Source organism: Aotus nancymaae, unplaced genomic scaffold (assembly GCF_030222135.1).
Source record: "Aotus nancymaae isolate 86718 unplaced genomic scaffold, 86718_ANA_hifiasm-v0.15.2.pri h1tg000058l, whole genome shotgun sequence".
Classification (NCBI taxonomy): Eukaryota; Metazoa; Chordata; class Mammalia; order Primates; family Aotidae; genus Aotus; species Aotus nancymaae.
Window position 1 is genome coordinate 42,072,146 of NW_026988472.1, and position 21,352 is coordinate 42,093,497.

Below are 21,352 nucleotides of genomic sequence, written 5' to 3' on the forward strand. Positions count from 1 at the left end.
AAAAATTGTACAGCATAATTCACCTAAGTATTTCACAAAAGGCAATAATTTTAGCATTTAGATTAGAACCACTTATTCTAAAAGTTTCCCACAACCATTCCTTCAAAGTGTTCTATGACTTTCCCATTCTTCAATTCAAATAGGATGGCAGGGGTTCCAAGTTGAAACTGCCTTCATAATTCCAAAAAGAGAATTAATGCTACATGAAATAATATAGCTGAGAAGAAACTCTTTGATGAGGTCAATGTCTTTAGAAGACGGAAAAAAGAATGCCTGACACATAGTAGATGCTAAGTAAGTATTTCTGAGACACAGTATTGTTTTAGCAGACGATTTCATCTAACTCACAATTTCAATCAAGTTACATCCTTGACCTCTAGAATTCCCTTAGTAAAAGTTTAAGACAGGAACCACTACACCCCAACTGAGTGGCACCTAAGGCATCACAATATAGCAATGGAAAGGCTGATTTATACTCTAAAACTGAGTTTTAGAAAATCTATGCCACATCTTAGCATTATAATGTTCCCTATATATTACCTCATAAAATGAAACTATATGACCAACAAAAAGCCCCAACAACAACCACCACCACCAAAAACAGTCCCAACAAACCAGATTCGCTTTTTCAATTTGGAATCAGATAGAATTTTACATTTAAGGCCATATCAAAATTGTACTTTAAGAAACTTATCAAGCACACACACATTTCGCTATATTTTCTGTGGCTCTCACATCCTTGATTTAATACTCACAAGATCAGCATATTTCTTACAGAGAGCTGCCAGCTTCTCCTCTGGGGTTGAAAGGGTGTTTAGCGCTTGCATCAGTAATAAAACTTCTTTTCCTGATGATTAACAAGAAAAGAAATTAAGTCCCAGAAGAATGAGATCAAATCTAACCTGCAAATTCTACTAACGATTCCTGTGCTCTGACATCCAGAGTAAACTAATTTACACCTATAATTAGAAGTAAGAGATTTACCAGTTCAGAAGATAATTTTTAAATTCTGGATTAGCAGGCCTCTCTCCCCTCCCTGTCCCCACCCCAAATTTCTCCACTCACTCACTAACGCTGCTAGCTATATACAACAACACTTGTTAAAAGCTTAAAAATTTCCTTGCCTAGGCCAGGCGCGGTGGCTCACGCCTGTAATCCCAGCACTTTGGGAGGCCGAGGCAGGCGGATTACGAGGTCAAGAGATTGAGACCATCCTGGCCAACATGGTGAAACCCGTCTCTACTAAAAATACAAAAAGATTAGCTGGGCGTGGTGGCGCACACCTGTATTCCCACCGACTCAGGAGGCTGAGGCAGGAGAATTGCTTGAATCTGGAAGGCGGAAGTTGCAGTGAGCAGAGATTGCGCCACTGCACTCCAGCCCGAGGGAGCAAGACTCCGTCTCAAAAAAAAAAAATTTACCTTGCCTAATCACTGATGTCCAAGTTAAGACAAAGGGCAAGTTACAAAGGGCAGAGAATATTTTTAAAAGCTTCCTCCTAATCAAGTTCAAATATAGAAGCAAGTTTAAAGGGAGTTTCAGCTGATACTACACTTTGCCTAAGACACACATAATCACAGGTGAATGTATCTTTTCCTAGGAACAGTTAAAAAACTTATGCTTTACTAAGTATATTCCATAGGTTAACTAAGGTTAACTAACTAAAGGATGACAAGATAGCTCTTCCCATGGGAAAAAGACCTTAACAATACTGTAAGGACTCTGGCAAAGAGACGCTGAGATAGGAGGGGACAAATGGCATTTCAAAATAAAGGGTAATCTTTTATTTCTTAAGCTGGGTGACAGGTACCATTTTAATTTTTTTAATATTCATTCTTATATGTTAGATATTGCATAAAAATATATATCTTAAAATAACTCAGACATACAGACCGCTATGGGGGAAAAAGGCTGACTTCAAAAAAGAATGCTTTTCTACTCACGTAAAATTTTATTAATGAAATCTTCTCTCATTTAACCCAAGCCCTTTAAGAGACAATTAAACATGATTACTGAATATGATCAGAAAGAACTGTAATGTGGCCAGGAATGGTGGCTCACACCTGAAATCTCAGCACTTTGGGAGGTCAAGGCAGAAGAGGACTGCTTGAGCTTAGGAGTTTGAGACCAGCCTGGACAACACTGTGAGACCCTGCCTCTACAAAAAAGTTTAAAAATTAGCCAGTTCTTGATTATTTAGAAAACAAAAACTAAGCGTCCTCTCTGCTGTTTTCGCCTCCTGCACGTAACTGCAGCAGACACATGGACTGACCTCACTGGAGACACAAGGTGTGTTGGCTAAGCATCTCTAAAGTGGCTGTGATCAAAATCATCTGGGCAAAGTGGCTGTGATCAAAATCATCTGGGCTGCAGAAAACATAAGAAAAATGATTAGCATGTGAATTGTCCAACCACTGATCAGGTTATTACCTAAGGTTTTTTCTTTGTTCCTGTTGCACTCCGAATCTTGCTGACCATCAGGGGGATCTGTTCGAGCTTCTCCACCAGGGATTTCCTCTCTCGACTCTTCTGTGCAGTACGCTGGGCTCACCAAATTCCTGTTCTCTGTTATAAAGTCACTGCCTTCATCCTCTTCCAGTGAATGCTTGTTACTTGTGCCGCCACAGTTTGAGTCTTGATGTTGAAGAATATCATTTGATTGAGAGTTACACAACATATCTGCCTTTACCCCTAGCCCACAAATTCCAGCTTCTTCCATTGTGCCAATTTCAAACTAGAGGAAAGGAGAAGGAGAAAAACGATGCAGAAGGTGTTAAATCAAACATAAACAACATTTACAACCAATGGCACATCATAGCCTGAGTATTTTCTTTCTTAGTGGTTTGCAAAATTGATGTAAATATGGTAGTTTCTAGGTTTCACTGAGAGGTGACCTAACTGTAAAGTATAAGGAAATTAAAATTAAAATGAATCACACAACTATGCAGTACCAAAGGAGGCAAGAAAGCCATTTAGTTATAAGTCTAAATTGATTTCCATATAAAAATTAACCACTTAACATAATTTGCACCTTAACAGAAGCAAAACTGTCCCCACTTAATGAATATTAATTATTCTGATCTTTTCCTCAAGGAGACAGTACAGCAGACATGGCTAGCTAGCTATCCATCACAACCCCATGTTCACCCAAGTTCCTGTGGACTTAGCACTATGTGACAAGTGCCCAGCCAGGGACTATACTCCCCAGCCCGTTTACACCTAGGGGTGACTTCCACATGAAGTTCCCACCAACTGAATGTGAGCAGAGGCCACAACTGTCGTTTCTGTAACAAGACTTTTATTCGTAGAAGCACAAGTTATTTCTCCACCATTTCTCTCCCACTCTGGCAAAATGCAGACATCTCCAAGATCCTAAGGGACGGCAGAGCCACAGGATAAATGCAGCCTGGACCTCCATATCCTATGTACATACAGGAAAGCCACCCTACTTACAAAGAAAACCTATGCTGGACTATTAGGTGAACAAGAAACTTCTCTCATGCTAAGTAAGCCATGGAAATTTTGAGACTGATATTTTAAGCAGCTATCCCTGCCCTAATACAGATTATACACATGGTAAAGATGCCTTTATTCCAGTATGTTATTCTTATATCAGTAATTTTACCTTACTCTGTCTTCTATCACATTGTTAACCCTATTTGAGTTTTTTTCCCTTGTGAACACTACCTGGTCATGATGTGGCACAAATTTAAATTCTGTGCGTTTACTCTCTGAATAAAGAGGGCCTCCTCCTTTTCTGAATAACACAGTTGTGGGAGCAGGTGTTTAGAAGTTGTTCTCTTATCACAAATGGACAAAAGCTACTTTCAAAAATTCATGGGAGAGCAAATATTTGTGATTTTCAGTTACAATCATTTTATGCAACTGAAGAACTCAAAATATCAAAGTAGAAGGGGATAGAGAGGTTAAGGAAAATAAAATCTTATCTTTTAAAATCTAATGTTGATAAATCCGGTACTGTGCTTTCAGAAGAACAAACTGGCAAGGCCACTTTGAAAAACTATTTGGCAATATGGATACCTTCTAACCCAGTCATCTCTACTCCTGGGATTTTGCCCAAGTGTGTACATATGTGTATCCAAAGGCCAAGAATAAAAAAGGACTATTCGTAATAGCTCCAAAATGGAATCAACCCAAATTTCTATCACTAACAGAATGGATAAACTGTTGATTCCATGCTATCCAGCAGTGAGAATGAACTACTGTTGGATATAACCGTGCAGATGAGTTTCATACACCTATGTTGTGAAAAAGGTGCCAGAAGAATATCCACTGTAGGAAATAATTTATGTATAAAGTCCAAAAACAAGCCAAGCTAATAAATGGTGCTAGAAATCAGGACAGTGGTCACTATTGGGGGTGGGGCCTCCCGGGGTGCTCATAGTATTTTATTTCTTGGTCTAGATGACGTAACACATTCACTTTGTGAAAATTCATTAAGCCTAAACATTTATGATTTGTATACTTTTCTCAATTTATGTTTTACTTCAGTAAAGTTTATTTTTAAAGTTGCAACTTATACATTATTCAAGAAGTATGAGGAACCAAAACAAATATATTCCTCTAAGAAGAGACATGCTGCTTTTCATAACACTTTTAAAATAATGTGCATGTAAAACTTTGATTTCTTAAAAAAATTAACACATTAAAAGGAAATGGGTTATCTATTTCAGAGTTATGGTTTGATGCCACACTCTAAGCCTAATTCAGATAGAAAAAACTTACAAATACTGAAACTCTTAAATTATTTGAAAAGATTTTTAAAATTCACATCCATATGTATCATATTCTATAGGGCAATGTTTCTCAAGCGTAACCCACAGATATTAAGTTTTCCAAAAATTCACAATGGTGGCCAGGTGCAGTGGCTCACACCTGTAATCCTAGCACTTTGCGATGCCGAGGCAAGCGAATCATGAGGTCAGGAGTTCGAGACCAGCCTCCTGACCAACATGGTGCAACCCTGTCTCTACTAAAAATACAAAAATTAGCCGAATGAGGTGGCGTGCACATGTAATCCCAGGTACTCAGGAGGCTGAGGCAGGAGAATCACTTGAACCCAGGAGGCGGAGGTTGCAGTGAGCTGAGATCGCGCCACTGCACTCCAGCCTGGGTGACAGAGCAAGACTCAGTCTCAAAAAAAAAAAACAAATTCACAATGGCCTGGCATCATAGTACATGCCTGTAGTCCTAGGTATTTAGGGGGCTAAGGCAAGTTTGAGGATAGCCTGGGCAATATAGTGAGATCCCCGTCTCTTGGGGCAGAAGGGGATTCACAATATACCCAAATAATATACTATAACAGAATTATTATTAATAGAACAGATGCAAAGTGATCGTTTCAAGGCTACATTTCACATGTAACTGCTAGTTTCGCCTCTACTTTAATCAAATACTAAACTGTCATGCACAAATTGGGCACACAGATACATAAAGAGACCCTTTACACAAAAGCAATAGAGGGAAAAAATGAATACTATTAATATCATTTTCCCCAATTAAAAAAAATAATAATTTTCAGTCCAGGCGTGGTGGATCACACCTGTAATCCCAGCACTTTGGGAGGCTGAGGCGGACAGATTGTTTGAGGCCAAGAGTTCAAGACCAGCCTAGCCAACACAGCGAAACCCCGTCTCGACTAAAAATACAAAAATTATCCGGACATAGTGGTGGGCACCTGTAATCCCAACTACTAAGGAGGCTGAGGCAGGGAGAATCGCTAGAAGCTGGAGGGTGGAGGTTGCCATGAGCTGAATTCACACCACTGCATTCCAGCCTGGTCGACAGAGCAAAACTCCATCTCAAAAAAAAAAAAAAAAAAAAAAAAAAGACAATAGAAGACTGCTTATCTCTAATACAGAATTTCTTAGACATGTAATGATAATAAAACCCACACAATCCCAGAAAACATGATGTCAAGCCATATCAAAAATACAGTGAGCATGCAATTTGTAGAAAAAAGGGGAAGCCTAAATAATTTTCACCAAGAAAACCCCTGAGGCCTGTCCTAAGATCCATTTTAATAAGAAAGCTACTTGAGGAATAAGACTGGTTAATTTCTAGTTTTCTAGTTCCATTAGTGATTTATTTTCTAACACCTTTATGAGATATAATTCACATACCACACAATTCCCCAATTTAGAGTAGTTTTTAGTGCATTCACAAAGTTGTGCAACCATACCACAGTCAACTTTACAACACTTTCATCACCTGTAAATGAAACCCAGTACTCCTTAGCTATCAACCCGTAATCCTTCCACTACCTTCAGGACCAGGCCACTAATCTACTCGCTGCCTCTATGGATTTGGCTATTCTAGACACGCTTCATATATACGTGGCCTTTTAAGTCTGCCTACTTTCTTTTTAGTTATTTATTTTTTTCAGACAGAATCTCACTCTGTTGCCCAGGCTGGAGTGCAATGGCACGGTCTCCACTCACTGCAACCTCCACGTCCCAGGTTCAAGTGATTCTCCTGCTTCAGCCTCCCGGGTAGCTGGGATTACAGGCACCTGCCACTATGCTTAGCTAATTTTTTGCATTTTTCGTAGAGATGGGGATTCATTATGTTGGCCAGGCTGGTCACAAACTCCTGACCTCAGGTGATCCACCCACCTCTAAGTACTGGGATTACAGGCATGAGCCACTGCACCCAGCCGAGTCTGCCTATTTTTATTTAGCAAATTTTCAAGGTTCCTCCATGTTATAGCATGTACCAGTATTCCATCCCTTTTTATGGCTGAATAATATCCCTTATACATATAGACTGCATTGCATTTATCCATTCATCAGATGGACATTTGGGTTATTTCTAATTTTTGGCTTTTATAACTATTTCTGCTATGAACATTAATGCATTCATTTTTTTGTGTGGACATTTCTCCAGGGTACAGACCTAGGAGTGGAATTGCTATATGGCCCCTCTATGTTGAACCGTTTGAGGAACTGTAAGGCTATTTTCCCAAGCAACTATACTTTTTTTTTTTTTTTTGGAGACAGGGTCTCTCTTTGTTGCCTAGACGGGAGTGCAATGGCATAATGCAAGCTTACTGCAGCCTCAACCTCCTGGACTCAAAGGATCTTCCCTCCTCAGCCTCCCAAAGTGCTGAGATTACTAAGCCAGGCTCTTTTTTTTTTTTTTTTTAATTTTGTAGAAGGAGGGTCTTGCTATGTTGCCCAGGCTGGTCTCAAACTCCTGGGCTCAAGTGATCCTCTTGCTTCAGTCTCCCAAGGTGCTAGGATTATAGGCATAAGCCACCACACACAGCCCATTGGTACCATTTAAAATTCCCACTAGAAGTGTATGAGGGTTCCAATTTCTCCACATCCTCACCAACACTTATGATTTTTATTATCCTACTGAGTGTGATGTTACCTCACTGTGTTTTTGATTTACATCTCCCTAATGGCTAACAATATTGAGCATCTTTTCATGTGCCTATTGGCCATTTGTATACTTCCTTTGGAGAATGTTTTCCAGGTCTTTTGCCCACATTTAATTAGGTTATTAGTTACTTTATTGTTGGACTGCAAGAGTTCTTTATGTAACCAGCTACAAGTCTCTTATCAGATGTACTTTTCAGACAACTTATTTGTTATCTCAACTTGGAAGAAATGAACAATAGGCCAGGTGCAGTGGCTCACACCTGTAATCCCAGCACTTTGGGAGGCTGCGGTAGGCAGATCACCTGAGGTCAGGAGTTTGAACCAGCCTGCCTGACCAACATGGAGAAACCCCGTCTCTACTAAAACTACAAAATTAGCCAAGCGTGGTGGTGCATGCCTATAATCCCAGCTATTTGGAAGGCTGAGGCAGGAGAATCGCTTGAACCCAGGAGGCGAAGGTTGAGGTGAGCTGAGATTGCACCATCGCACCCCAGCCTGGGGAACAAGAGCGAAACTCTGTCTCAAAAAAAAAAAAAAAAAAAAAAAGGCTGGGCATGGATGATGGCTCACGCCTGTAATCCCAGCACTTTGGGAGGCCTAGGCCAGCGGATCACAAGGTCAGGAGTTCGAGACCCGCCTGGCCAACATGGCAAAACCCTGTTTCTACTAAAAATTCAAAAATTAGCTGGGCATGGTGCCATGTGCCTGTAATCCCAGCTACTGGAAAGGCTGAGGCAGGAGAATTGCTTAAACCCAGGAGGTGGAGGTTGCAGTGAGCCGAGATCGCACCACTGCACTCCAGCCTGGGACAGAGTGAGACTCCATCTCAAAAAAAAGAGAAAAAAGAAAGGAATAATACATTCACCTATTTCAAAACATCATAAAGAGATTTAATTAAAAGTTACTTTTGTTTTCAGATTAAAAGTATACAGGTCATTTACTATTACCATTATATAGCAAAAAGACATTGTAAAGACTCAAGGAAGGCCAAAAAACTATTGCCATATACAAAATAATAGCTGGTGGCATATGGCATAAACAAGAATATTAATCTGTGTAGTGCACAAACACCTCATCTCATCTTTTCCTTCTAATTGTATGTCATCATTCCCTATTTGTAGTTAATACTTCTCCCATTTGTCTTCCCAGACACTCCTGCCTTTGAACTCCTATCACACATATTACAATCCCATGTATTTGATATATACATTGTCCTAGGTAGCAATAGCTTATTATGCACAAATGGTATTCAAATACCAACTGATGGGGAGCATACAGGGGCGAAAATGGCTGCTGAGAACAATCCATGAAAAGAACCTAAGCATTAATACACAAGTTACAGAAAATACCACTATTGGCCAGGCACAGTAGCTCATGCCTGTAACCCAGCAATTTGGGAGGCCGAGCCAGGTAGATCACTTGAAGTCAGGAGTTTAAGACCAGCCTGGCCAACATGGCAAAACACCATCTCTTGTAAAAATACAAAAATTAGCTGGGCAGTGGTACATGCCTGGAATCCCAGCTACTCAGGAGACTGAAGCACAAGAATCGTTTGAACCCAGGAGGCAGAGGTTGCAGTGAGCTGAGGTCATGCCACTGCACTCCAGCCTGGGTAATAGAACGAGACTCAGTCTCAAAACAAAAATGAAAACAAAAACTATAAGTTATCATTTTACACAACAAACACTTTGACAACACTGTTGGAGAGGGTGTGGAGCATTCTCAAGCATTCCTGATGGGAGGACAAACTGACTTAACCACCAAGGAGTCCTACTGGGGAAGGGACTGACTGAGGGCAGGCAGAAGGGAACATTTGGGGTGTTGGTAATGCTCTGTATCTTGATGGGAATTTGAGTTACAGAGCTGCATGCATTTGCTAAAATTTAGCACATACGCACTTCAGATAGCTTCATGGGTGAAGGGACAGATAAATGGATAGATAACTGAAAAAGCAACCAGAGTAAAATGTCAAAGGTTCTAGGTGGTGGCAAAATGGATGTTTACTATCAACTCTGCAGTATCTTTGAAGTTTCATAAGATGTTAGAGGGGAAAAAACATCAAGTCACATATGTTTTGATCCAGCAAATTCATTTCTTATCAGTTTTTCCTACAGATATACCAATACATTTGTGAATGACATAATACATAAGGTTATTTATGCAGCATTTATGGTAGCAAAAAATCAGATATATCCTAAATATCGATAAATAGTGGACTGGATGAATAAATGGCTGTACATCCACCTAACTGAGTATCATAGTATCTGTTAAAAAAAAAAAGAGTGAGGCAGTTATATAATTATTGGTTAAGGATAGGTTGATAAGGGAAAAAGCAAAATAACCCGTAGTACATACCATATGCCATGATGTGGGGGCTTGAAGGGGTGCTGTATAAATTTAGGAGCAGAAAAGTGTATCTAGTCTCTGGCAGGATACAAAGAAACACTACTGGAGACAAAATGAGTGAGTGGGGACAAGACTTTGACAGCAGGCATGTCTTCACCTTTTAAGTTAGGTGCCATGAGTTACCTTTCCAAGAGCTTTAACATTTTTTTTAAACACCAAAATGAAGAGAGCTCTCTAATATAGTGTCTTATTAGGAAAAATGAAAGGGGAGGAAATGTTTATTTAAATTCCCATCTCAAATGAAAATGAAACCAACACTGAGTAGTTTCCAGATGGATTTCTTTTTTTTTTTTGAGACGGAGTTTCACTCTTGTTACCCAGGCTGGAGTACAATGGCGCGATCTCGGCTCACCACAGCCTCCGCCTCCTGGGTTCAGGCAATTCTCCTGCCTCAGCCTCCTGAGTAGCTGGGATTACAGGCACGCGCCACCATGCCCAACTAATTTTTTGTATTTTTAGTAGAGACAGGGTTTCACCATGTTGACCAGGATGGTCTCGATCTTTTGACCTCGTGATCCACCCGCCTCGGCCTCCCAAAGTGCTGGGATTACAGGTGTGAGCCACCGCACCCGGCAGATTTCTATTAGAACCCTTCCCTGAACAAAATCATGAAACAAAACTATCACATCTGCATCCTGTGAGCGGCATGTGTACCTTGTAGAGAAGCACAACACTGTGCTACAAGTGTTCACGAGAGCCACAAACACCAATAATTCCCCACCCTAGCCACTCCCCTCCGGTCAAAGGATATATTTCACAATCTTCCTTCTACAGTCTCAAAACTTGGAGCTAAGAGGACTCACTAACTGACCAACAGATACCTTCAAAATGGGCCCCACCAGTTTATCAATAATAAATGGCAGGAGCAAAGAACAACTATCATGGAAATTTTTGCAAATGAACATGAGGAAGTACTCTGTATTCACCAACTGCTTGTAATAGCTTTTTGGATCAAAACATTCACAACTGAGTGCATGGAAATTAAAACCTAAAGGAAAAAAATCTTGTAGGTTTCTTTCCCTTCTACCAACATCTACATTCACTTCCTGATTATTTCAACCGCTGCCTGCTCACAAGAGCTCAAACACCTTTGACCAGGGCCAGGCAGTGCAGAGGATACAAATTACCCAGTCCTTGCCAGCAAGAGCTAGAATAGACCTTCAGAGAGAGCAGGTGGGAAAGGTTGTGTACATTTATGCATTTTCCTAGGCAGACATCCTTAGCGTGCCTCAGAGTCCCAGAAAGTCTAGGAGGAACTTATCAAATAAATAAAGAGAACATTTACACCTCAGGCTGACACCGTGCGAGAAGTTCTCAAAGTGACCCCATTTAACCTGCCCTGCCTCACTGAGATACAGGCCTTATTGTTTCCAGGTACAGAAAATGAGACATGATGGGATTAAGTAACTCGATCAAAATCATATTAAAATAAGTAAAAGGGGCTGGCAAAATTCAAAACCAGGTCCACCAAACTCAAGAGCCGATGTTCTATTACACTGCTCCCCTCACTTTATAAATCAACTTTGGAAAATGCAAGTTCAAAGTCAAACACATCTCCGACGCAGTTACAAAATAAATCTAAATTAAATGTCTAAAAATACACAGCACACTAGACACACCAATATGCATTTAGAAAAACATCAGGATATGTAGAATTTTTAGCAGTGATTAACTCTGGGATTTAGGGAAGTAAGACACTACTAATTTGGGGGTAGGGATATCGTCAAATAATTTGAAGTGATTATTTAAGGAACTGGGGTTAGTTTGTTATTTTTCACTTTTGTGGGTTTTTTTTGTTTTGTTTTGTTTTTGAGATGGAGTCTCGCTCTGTTGCCCAGGCTGGAGTGCAGTGGTGCGATCTCCGTTCACTGCAACCTCCGCCTCCCGAGTTCATGTAATTCTCCTGCCTCAGCCTCCTGAGTACCTGGGACTACAGGCGTGTGCCATCACACCTGGCTATTTTTTGTATTTGTAGTAGAGATGGGGTTTCACCATGTTGGCCAGGCTGGTCTTGAACTCCTGACTTCAGCCAGCCTCAGCTTCCCAAAGTGCTAGAATTACAGGCGTGAGCCACCATGTGCAGTCTTAATTTTGTGTTTTAGGATAAACAAAAATATCTCTAAATATCCTTCCAACCCTATGTTTCTAATAATTTACCCTAAGAGTTGTTCATTTCAACCAGGATTGTACAGACAACAGTGTATGTACAACCACACTCTCGGTGCCCTGGGAGGGGCAATGGAGGCAGAAATAGATGGGGAAATAGTGAAAGATATCAAAGATACCCCACTCTCAGGGCATCAGCTACTGGCCTTACTTGGTTTTGTAAAATATAAACCTCTCTCCTAAACCCTTCCAGTATTTTTTTTTTTTGAGAAGGAGTTTGCTCTTGTTGCTCAGGCTGGAATGCAATGGCACAATCTTGGTTCACCGCAACCTCTGCCTCCTGGGTTCAAGTGATTCTCCTGCCTCAGCCTCCCGAGTAGCTGGAATTACAAGCATGCGCCACTACGCCTGGCTAATTTTGTATTTTCAGTAGAGACGGAGTTTCTCCATGTTGGTCAGGCTGGTCTTGAACTCCCAACCTCAGGTGATCCGCCCACCTCAGCCTCCTGAAGTGCTGGGATTAGAGACATGAGCCACCACTCGGACAACCCTTCCAGTATTTTGAGGGGCTTTCACATTTCCAAATACAAAATTTTACAAACAAACCTATTATAAAAATTACATTTTCATGTGGCTAAATTACAAAAATAAATGATTTTAGCTTTGTATACATCATTTAAAACAGGGTATACACTAAGGCTATTTTAATCTTCCAAAGAACTATTCTGGATAGCACAGTTTTCCTCACAGCTAATACTTTATCATTTATCTCAAATTCCTGTTTTAACCATTTTGGATCAAAGCCTTTAAAATATGTATTACATAACTCAATGCCTCCTTAAATAGTAGTCTGTTTTACTGTGTTAGAACAAAGGAATAAAATTAAATGAAAGGGTTTTTATCTTTAACAGATAAAATGATATTACTGTGCACTATTATATAATTAAATTCTGGTATACATGTCTCTATAACATGCCTATATTATTTAAGATAATAAATTTTCAGCTGGGTGCGGTGGCTCATGCCTGTAATCCGAGCACTTTGGGAGGCCAAGGCGGGCGGATCACAAGGTCAGGAGTTCCAGACCAGCCTGACCAACCTAGTGAAACCCCATCTCTACTAAAGATACAAAAATTAGCTGGGCATGGTGGCACATGCCTGTAATCCCAGTTACTCAGGAGGCTGAGGCACAAGAATCACTTGAACCCAGGAGGCAGAGGTTGCAGTGAGCCAAGAGACTGTACCATGGCACTCCAGCCTGGGTGACAGAGTAACACTCTGTCTCAAAAAAATAAATAAAACAAAAATTAAAAAGATAGTAAATTCTTAGGCCGGGCACTTTGGAGGCCAAGGCACTTTGGAGGCCAAGGCTTTGGAGGCCAAGGCGGGTGGATCACCTGAGGTCTGGAGTTCAAGACCAGCCTGACCAACATGGTAAAACTCTTGTCTTAAAAAAAAAAAAAGATAGTAAATTCTCAATGTTTTAAAATATAAACTCCCAAAGGTGAGATTTTTTTTTTTTTTTTTTTTTGTAGAAAGTGATTTATTTAGAGACAGTGAAACAGGAGAAGGAGAAAGAAACAGCTAACTCTTACACTGAGTGAGAGAATCCAGAAAGAATGAATCCAGGAGAGGAAAGCGGCTTCCAGGAGAGTGTTAGGGAATAGAGAGAGATGGAGTTTAGAAGGAGAAGACAGGCTTCCATGAGAGAGTGTGGAAGGCAATGGTGAGATCTTATTTAAATTTTAGGGATGAAATACTGTCTGAGACTTCCTAAACTATATAGCACTGTCTTTAAAAACAGACCACACAGACCCATACATGGGAATTTACATTAAAAATGGTGTCATTTCAAATTGGTAAAGGCAATAAATAATTTATGGTATCTCTTAAACCATATGAGGGAACAAAGGAGTATCCTGTCTTACCCCTCCAGATATACCAAGATTGAAACATGAAAAATGAAAACGACAAACCGCTTGAAGAAATCCTAAGTGAATTTTTTTCCACAACCTTGGCATGGAAAAGGCCTTTCTTTTGTTGTTTTTATTTTTATGAAATTATATACAGCAGAATGACTGCTCCACAGACAGAGCAGGGCTATCTCAGTAGCACAGAGTAGCCAAGGTCTTTCAAAGGAAAGCAAAAAACCCAGAAGCTATTTTTAAAAAGGGGGTTGGGGGAGGTGCAGTGGCTCACGCCTGTAATTCCAACACTATGGAAGGCCGAGGCAGGAGGACTGCTTGAGCTCAGGAGTTCAAGACTAGCCTGTTTAACACAGAAAGACCTGTCTCTACTAAAAACAAAAAAATTAGCCACGTGTGATGGCACACATCTGTGTCCCAGCTACTCGGGAGGCTGAGGTGGGAGGATCACTTGAGCTTGGAAGACCAGCAAGCTATGATTGCACCACTGCACACTGCACTCTAGCCTGGGCAACAGCCAGGCTCTGTCCCAAAAAAAAAAAAAAAGGAGGGGGGTGGTGGTGACGAGATTAATTTACTAAATAATTAAAATATTTGGAATTCCTGGGGTGGGGGGATAACAAACAGTGACGTATGAGGAATTAACTATTAGGCCCACTTTACACTATTCCAGTGATGGATACCTCACTACATAACATACCCATGGAATGAAACTGTACTTGTACCCCCTAAATCTACAACAGATTTTAAAAAAACTAAAAACTTTCAGGTGAACCAAAAGACTGCCAATATTGAAGAATCTGACTGGAAAAAAAAAAAAAAAAAAGACTGCAGGAAGCCCTTACAAATGAGCCAGAGACCCGATTTTCAAGGGTTGTGAACAAGCAGACCACAATTAAAGAACTAAAAATGCCCAATATACAAATAAAAATGCAAAGCAAAGCAAGGTACTATCTTTTACTTAGCACATTTTAAAGGAAGAACAAAAAACCTTGGTGTGGGCAAACAGGTCACTCAGCATACTCTTGGCAGGGGGTGGGGGTCTAAATCGGTAGAGTGGGTTGGCAGAGGTATTTTAGCAAGCTCTACCAACACCTGAGTCTCAAAGCACATTCACTTTCACTCAGCAATTCTACCACTTGGAGTTTATTCCAAATATTCTCACTCAAGTATAAAAGGTTACTTACCAAACCAGAAAACCACCTAAATGTCCACCAATAGGGAACTGGTTAAACAATGGTCATCCACACAAGGTAAAACTACGCAGCCATAAAAGGAATAAAATAGACTGTATGTCGACATAGTATAATTAGATAGGAAAAAAGGCAAATGGCCAGTACAGGATGAATACATCAGTACAAATTTAAAATATCCATTTATTGTATAAGCCAATATATGGATACAATTTTCCTACAAGGATATCCCCAAAATTGTTCACCATAATTACCTTTGTTTGGATTGTAGACCTAGATGTTGGAAATAAAGACTTAATTTTTCTTTTTATATTGGCTCTGCCTTAATTTATTTTTTGGCTGTCAAATGATCCTATATTGGAATATTTTCCTTTGTGGTTTTTTTTTTTTTTTTTTTGAGACAGAGTTTCACTCTTGTTGCCCAGGCTGGAGTGCAGTGGCACAATCTCAGCTCACTGCAACCTCCAATCCCCGGGTTCAAGTGATTCTCCTGCCTCAGCCTCCCAAGTAGCTGGGATTACAGGTACGTGCCACCAAGCCCAGCTAATTTTCATATTTTTAGTAGAGATGGGGTTTCATCATGTTGGCCAGGATGGTCTTGATCTCCTGACCTTGTGATCCACCCACCTCGGCCTCCCAAAGTGCTGGGATTACAGGCGTGAGCCACCACACCCGGCCTCCTTTGTGCTTCTTAAATACCTGGGCATTCCACTGCACTACTGTTGATGTCATCTATGATGTCATGAGACTGACAGCCATCAACACTGTAATCCACAGACTGGGAAGTCCCGAAGATCTCTAATGGTTCCAGAGAGCTCTTAAAGATCTGTGCCACATCTGTCAGGCAATGTGGACAGAAGCTCGTTAGGTAAAACTTAGGCTGCATGATAGAGGTAGCGGGTGTCCAATGAACCTGGATTTGGGACAACCAAAGAAAGCAGCATCTTGGCCTCCTTCAAGCTTGTAATCCCAGCTACTCGGGAGGCTGAGACAGGAGAATTGCTTGAACTTGGGAGGCAGAGGTTGCAGTGGGCTGAGATGATGCCACTATACTCCAGCCTAGGCAACAGGGCAAGACTCCATCTTAAAAAAAAAAAAATTAGTCGGGCATAGTGGTGGATGCCTGTAATCCCAGCTACTCAGGAGGCTGAGGCAGGAGAATCGCTTGAATCCAGGAGGTTGCAGTGAGCCAAGATCATGCCATTGCACTCCAGCCTGAGCGACAGAGCAAGACTCTGTCTCAAAAAAAAGAAAAAACAAAGATTCAATGGTGGATAATTAACTATTCCCAAGTGGAATTAGATGGCCAATATCTAAGCTCACTATGTGAGATAAATGGAATATATAAGAGGGCTAACGGAATACATATAAGGCTAAGTTCTGAGTGAAAAAAGGAAGGGAAAAAAAAACTAACATTACTAAATGCCTGACATTTCAAATACACTACTTAGTTCAGCCTTACAATTCTAAGATAGTAAGAACATCACCCGATTGTATAGATAAAGATACTAGGAAGCAGAGTAGGAAGCAAGGGGAAAAAGTCATTATTTCAGACCTACATTTATTAAGCCTCCTATGGAGGTTTATGCTTCTATAAGGGAACGTCCTAAAGAACCACATCTAAAGCTAAGAACCATGATCAATACCCAAATATACATCGCCAGATGAATGGGTATACAAAATGTGGTTAATACATAAGGTGGAATATTATTCCACCTTAAAAAGGAAATGCTGGCTGGGCACAGTAGCTCACACCTATAATCCTAGCACTGTGGGAGTCCAGGGTGGGAGGATCACTTGAGCCCAGGGGTTGGCAACCAGTCTGGGTAACATAGTTAAGACCCTGTCTCTAAAAAAAATAAAAAAAATTAGCCTTGTGTGGTGGCACATTCCTGTAGTCCCAAGTACTTTGGAGGCTGAGGCAGGAGGCTCGCTTGAGCCCAGGAGTTCAAGGCTGTAGTGAGCTATGATCATGCCACTGCATTCCAGCCTGAGCGACAGAGCAAGACCCTGTCCTTAAAGGAAAAACAAAAAACAAAAAACTTTTGCTGTACACCACAGTACACTGGAGGTCTTCAAAAAAAAGCACAAGTGCAGCTGTTTGAATTATGAACTCAACTTGCTGCTCTTTCCCTGGAACATTTCTTCAAACAACAAACTACGGTTGTTTGTTCAGACTTGGGTATTTGGCAGACATTTTCTCCAAAATATACGAAGAGACCCTGTCACTTCAAGGCAAGCAAACAACAGTACTTGTTGCCAATAATAAAATTTGAGCTTTCAAGCAAAAAATAGAATCTTTGAAAACTATCTGCCACCATGAGCTAGACAGCTTCCCAATTCTTAAAAAGACTTTTCTGATGAGATCAGTGGTGATTTTGATATAGTATACTAATGTGATTTGATATAGTATACCAAATGTATCAACATTTGGAAGATGAACACAATTCTGTTAACCAGTATTTTCCAAATGACTAATGGATGGTATTACAAAATGATGCACGGGGAAAAGAGACCTATTTGACATGCAAGACAGACCAAGAGAATCAAAGGATTTCCACAATTATCCACAAAGACTATTACAATACTCCTCCCTGTTCCAATTACATACATGTGTGAGGACACATTCTCTTCATATACTTAGACTGAAATGGTATGAATGCAGAAGCAGATGTCGTCTATTAAGCCATTCATTAAAGAGATCTGCAAAAACGTAAAAGAATGCTACTCTTGCTAACTTTTGGAAAATCAGTTTGGTTGCTTATTAATTAATTAATTAATTAATTGAGACAGAGTTTCACTCGTTGCCCAGGCTGGAGTGCAATGACACGATCTCGGCTCACGGCAACCTCTGCCTCCTGGGTTCAGGCAATTCTCCTGCCTCAGCCTCCCGAGTAGCTGGGATTACAGGCACACACCACCATGCATGGCTAATTTTTTGTATTTTTAGTACAGACGGGGTTTCTCCATGTTGGTCAGGCTTGTCTCGAACTCCTGACCTCAGATGATACGCCTGACTCGGCCTCCCAAAGTGCTGGGATTACAGGCGTGAGCCACTGTACCCGGCTATTTTTTTAAATGTTACTTATGTTAACATGTGTGATAGGCAGCTTCTGCCATGGCCCTCAATGGTCCCCTCCCCTTGAGTGTGGGTTGAACCTAGTAACTGGTTTCTAATGAAGAGAGAATTTATCAAAAGTGAGAAGATGTCATGTCTATGATTACGATACAAAAGACCGCAACTTCCTTCTCTTTCGTGCTGGCACTCTCTCACTCATCCTGATGAAGAAGCTGCCATGTTGTGAGATGCTTACAGAAAGACCCATGTGGCAAGGAACCAAGGAAGGCCTCCAGCCAACTGCTCATGAGGAACTGAGGCCTCAGTCCAACAGCCCACAAGGAACTGAATCCTGCCAACAGCCACAATAGTGAGCTCCAAAGTGGATCCTTCCCAGTCAAGCCTTCAGGTTACTGCAGCCCTTGAAACCCTAAAGCAAAGGACCTGGCTAAGCCACATCCAGATTCCTAAATCCCCGAAACTGTGATACCACAAACGTTTCAAGTCAGTAAGTTTTGGAGTGATCTGTTACACAGCAATAGATAACTAGAGCACATCTTTTTTTTGAGATGGAATCTTGCTCTGTCACCCAGGGTGGAGTGTAATGGTGCAATCTCGGCTCACTGCAACCTCCACCTCTCGAGTTCAAGTGATTCTCCTGCCTCAGCCTCCCAAGTAGCTGGGATTACAGGTGCCCACCAGCATGCCCAGCTAATTTTTATATTTTTAGTAGAGACGGGCTTTCATCATGTTGGCCAAGCTGGTCTCAAACTCCTGACCTCAGATGATCCACCCACCTCAGTCTCCCAAAGTGCTGGGATTACAGGCATGAGCCATCACACCCTGCCTCATTACATGTTTTAAGTGAATTAATAACGTTACATTTATTTAATTTCTAATATGGTAAATATTATTAGGTAAAGTCCACATGAACAAAAGCTCCTTGGGACTGTGAATAATGTTTAAGTGTACAAAAAGATCCCCAAACCAAAGTTTGAGAACTGCTGTCCTGGTCGTGGTGGGAGCAGGAATAGAGAGTTCTGTCAAACCATGACCAGAAAGGGATCCACACCTTGGCAGTAATAAGCAGACAGATCCACCTCTAGGGAATATACCCTGGGACCAGAGAAGAGAACAGGGAGAAGAGCGCCACTTCCTTCTTATTCAACTATACCTAACAGGTATCTTTCCCTCTTTTTGTTAAGTGACAGGTGTGCCAATCACTGTAATCCAAATGGGTGGTGAGGGACAACCAGTATAAACTCTTTCCCTTGACCTTCATTGCCCTGGCTTATTCTGAAGCCTCTGTAACAGTATCTGATAGACTATTTCCTCATTTAATTCTCAGAACTATATTATAGGCAGGTATGATAAACAGCCTCAGTGATAAGGTAATTCAAGTACCAGGTCCACAACCTAGGACACGGAAAGCAGAGACTGAATTCTTGCCTTTCTCTACAAACAGCATACTCTATCTAAAGAACATGCTCCTCCCAGGTTATGTTAAAAATAAACAAGTAAGGCCAGGCAGAGTGGCTCACACCTGTAATCCCAGCACCTTGAGAGAGAGGCCTAGGCAGGAGGATCCCTTGAGCCCAGGAGTTTGAGACCAGCCTGGACAACATGGTAAAACTCGGTCTCTAATAAAAAATAAACAAGTGTAGTGATGGTCACACAACTCTAAATATATACTATAAAAAATTGAGGTCGGGCACGGTGGCCCAGCCTGTAATCCCAGCACTTTGTGAGGCCGAGGCAGGCAGATTACCTGAAGTCAGGAGTTTGAGACCAGCCTGGCTAACATGGTGAAACTCCATTTCTACTAAAAATACAAAAAATTAGCCAGGCATGGTGGCATGCACCTGTAATCCCAACTACTCGGGAGGCAGAGGCAGAATTGCTTGAACCCAGGAGGCAGAGGTTGCAGTGAGCCAAGATCGCACCACTGCATTCCAGCCTGGGCAACAAGAGCAAAATCCCATCTCAAAAAAAAAATTAATTAATTAATTTTTTTAAAAAGTCACCTATTTCTACCTGCTTCTAGAAATGTCACATCTCAATGTTGATGAATATTATATTGAATTTGTATACTATTTTATACTTTTTTTTTTTTTGACATGGAGTCTCTCCCTTTGTCACCCAGGCTGGAGTGCAGTGGCATGATCTTGGCTCACTGCAACCTCCACCTCCCAGGTTCAAGCAATTCTCCTGAGTCAGCCTCCCAAGTAGCTGGGATTACAGGCATGTGCCACCACAGCCAGCTAATTTTTGTATTTTTAGTAGAGACGGGTTTTCACCATGTTGACTAGGCTGGTCTTAAACTCCTGACCTCAGGTGATCCACCTGCCTTGGCCTCCTAAACTGCTGGGATTACAGGCGTGAGCCACAGTGCCCAGCCTATACTTTTTATTTTTATTATTTATTTCTGAGAAACAAAGTCTCACTCTGTTGCCCAGGCTAGAGTACAGTGGCCCAATCATGGCTCACTGCAGCCTTGACCTCCCAGGCTCAACTGATCCTTCCACCTCAGCCTCCCAAGTAGCTGGAACTATAGGCATATACCAATGTGCCTGGCTAAGTTTTTTATTCTTCGTAGAGACAGGGGTCTCCTTGTGTTGCCCAAGCTGGTCTCAAAATCTTGGCCATAAGCAGTCCTCCCGTCTCGGCCTCCCCAAGCACTGGGATTTCAAGCATGAGCCACCATGCCTGGCGCATACTTTATAAATGCTGACACATCCATTATATTAACTAAAAGTTATTCATGGTCACATTAGAACCAAACAAAAGGAATTAGGGGGATGGCAGCAGGAAGAGGAGGAAGAAGCAAACAGATTTCTTGAGGTATTAAACTTAACGAGGTAAGCAAAAACTGCCTGTGCATTAGAAGACATTTGTCATACTATCAGTTACACAACTATACACCAACTCTAGCAAACTTCACCAACTGTGAGCTCTATTATTCACACAAGTTTGTTTCTGACTGAGACTTAGATGCCTTATCTAAATACCTGGGGATACCAGCTACCTTGCAGAGTTAAGGAGATATTACAATGCATTTATATCTTAAGTGACTAACAGTGCATGAAACACAAATGAAATTTGAGGTCTCAAAATTTCTTTCCTTTGAAACATAACTCTGAGAAGTGTAAAATTGTAACAGCATATCTATTTAATAGAAGCCCATTATAGTGAATCTTGTGAAGAATCCCACAAAAGCACTACTTTATGTCATTTGTATTTGATATATACCTTCCTAAA

The 21,352-nt window shown here is 41.1% G+C and overlaps 1 protein-coding gene across 2 annotated transcripts in view; it reads right to left on the minus strand.

Annotated features, from left to right (window-relative positions):
• The window catches only part of TXLNG (taxilin gamma), a 50,545-nt gene that overhangs the window by 22,790 nt on the left and 6,403 nt on the right, over positions 1 to 21,352 (minus strand). For both annotated transcript variants that reach the window (XM_012434444.2, XM_012434447.3), the window contains exons 2-3: positions 2,431 to 2,734; positions 756 to 847 (exon numbers count right to left, since the gene is read on the minus strand). In XM_012434444.2, coding sequence (XP_012289867.2) covers positions 756 to 847; positions 2,431 to 2,734 — 396 coding nt within the window. The remainder of the gene's footprint in view (positions 1 to 755; positions 848 to 2,430; positions 2,735 to 21,352) is intronic.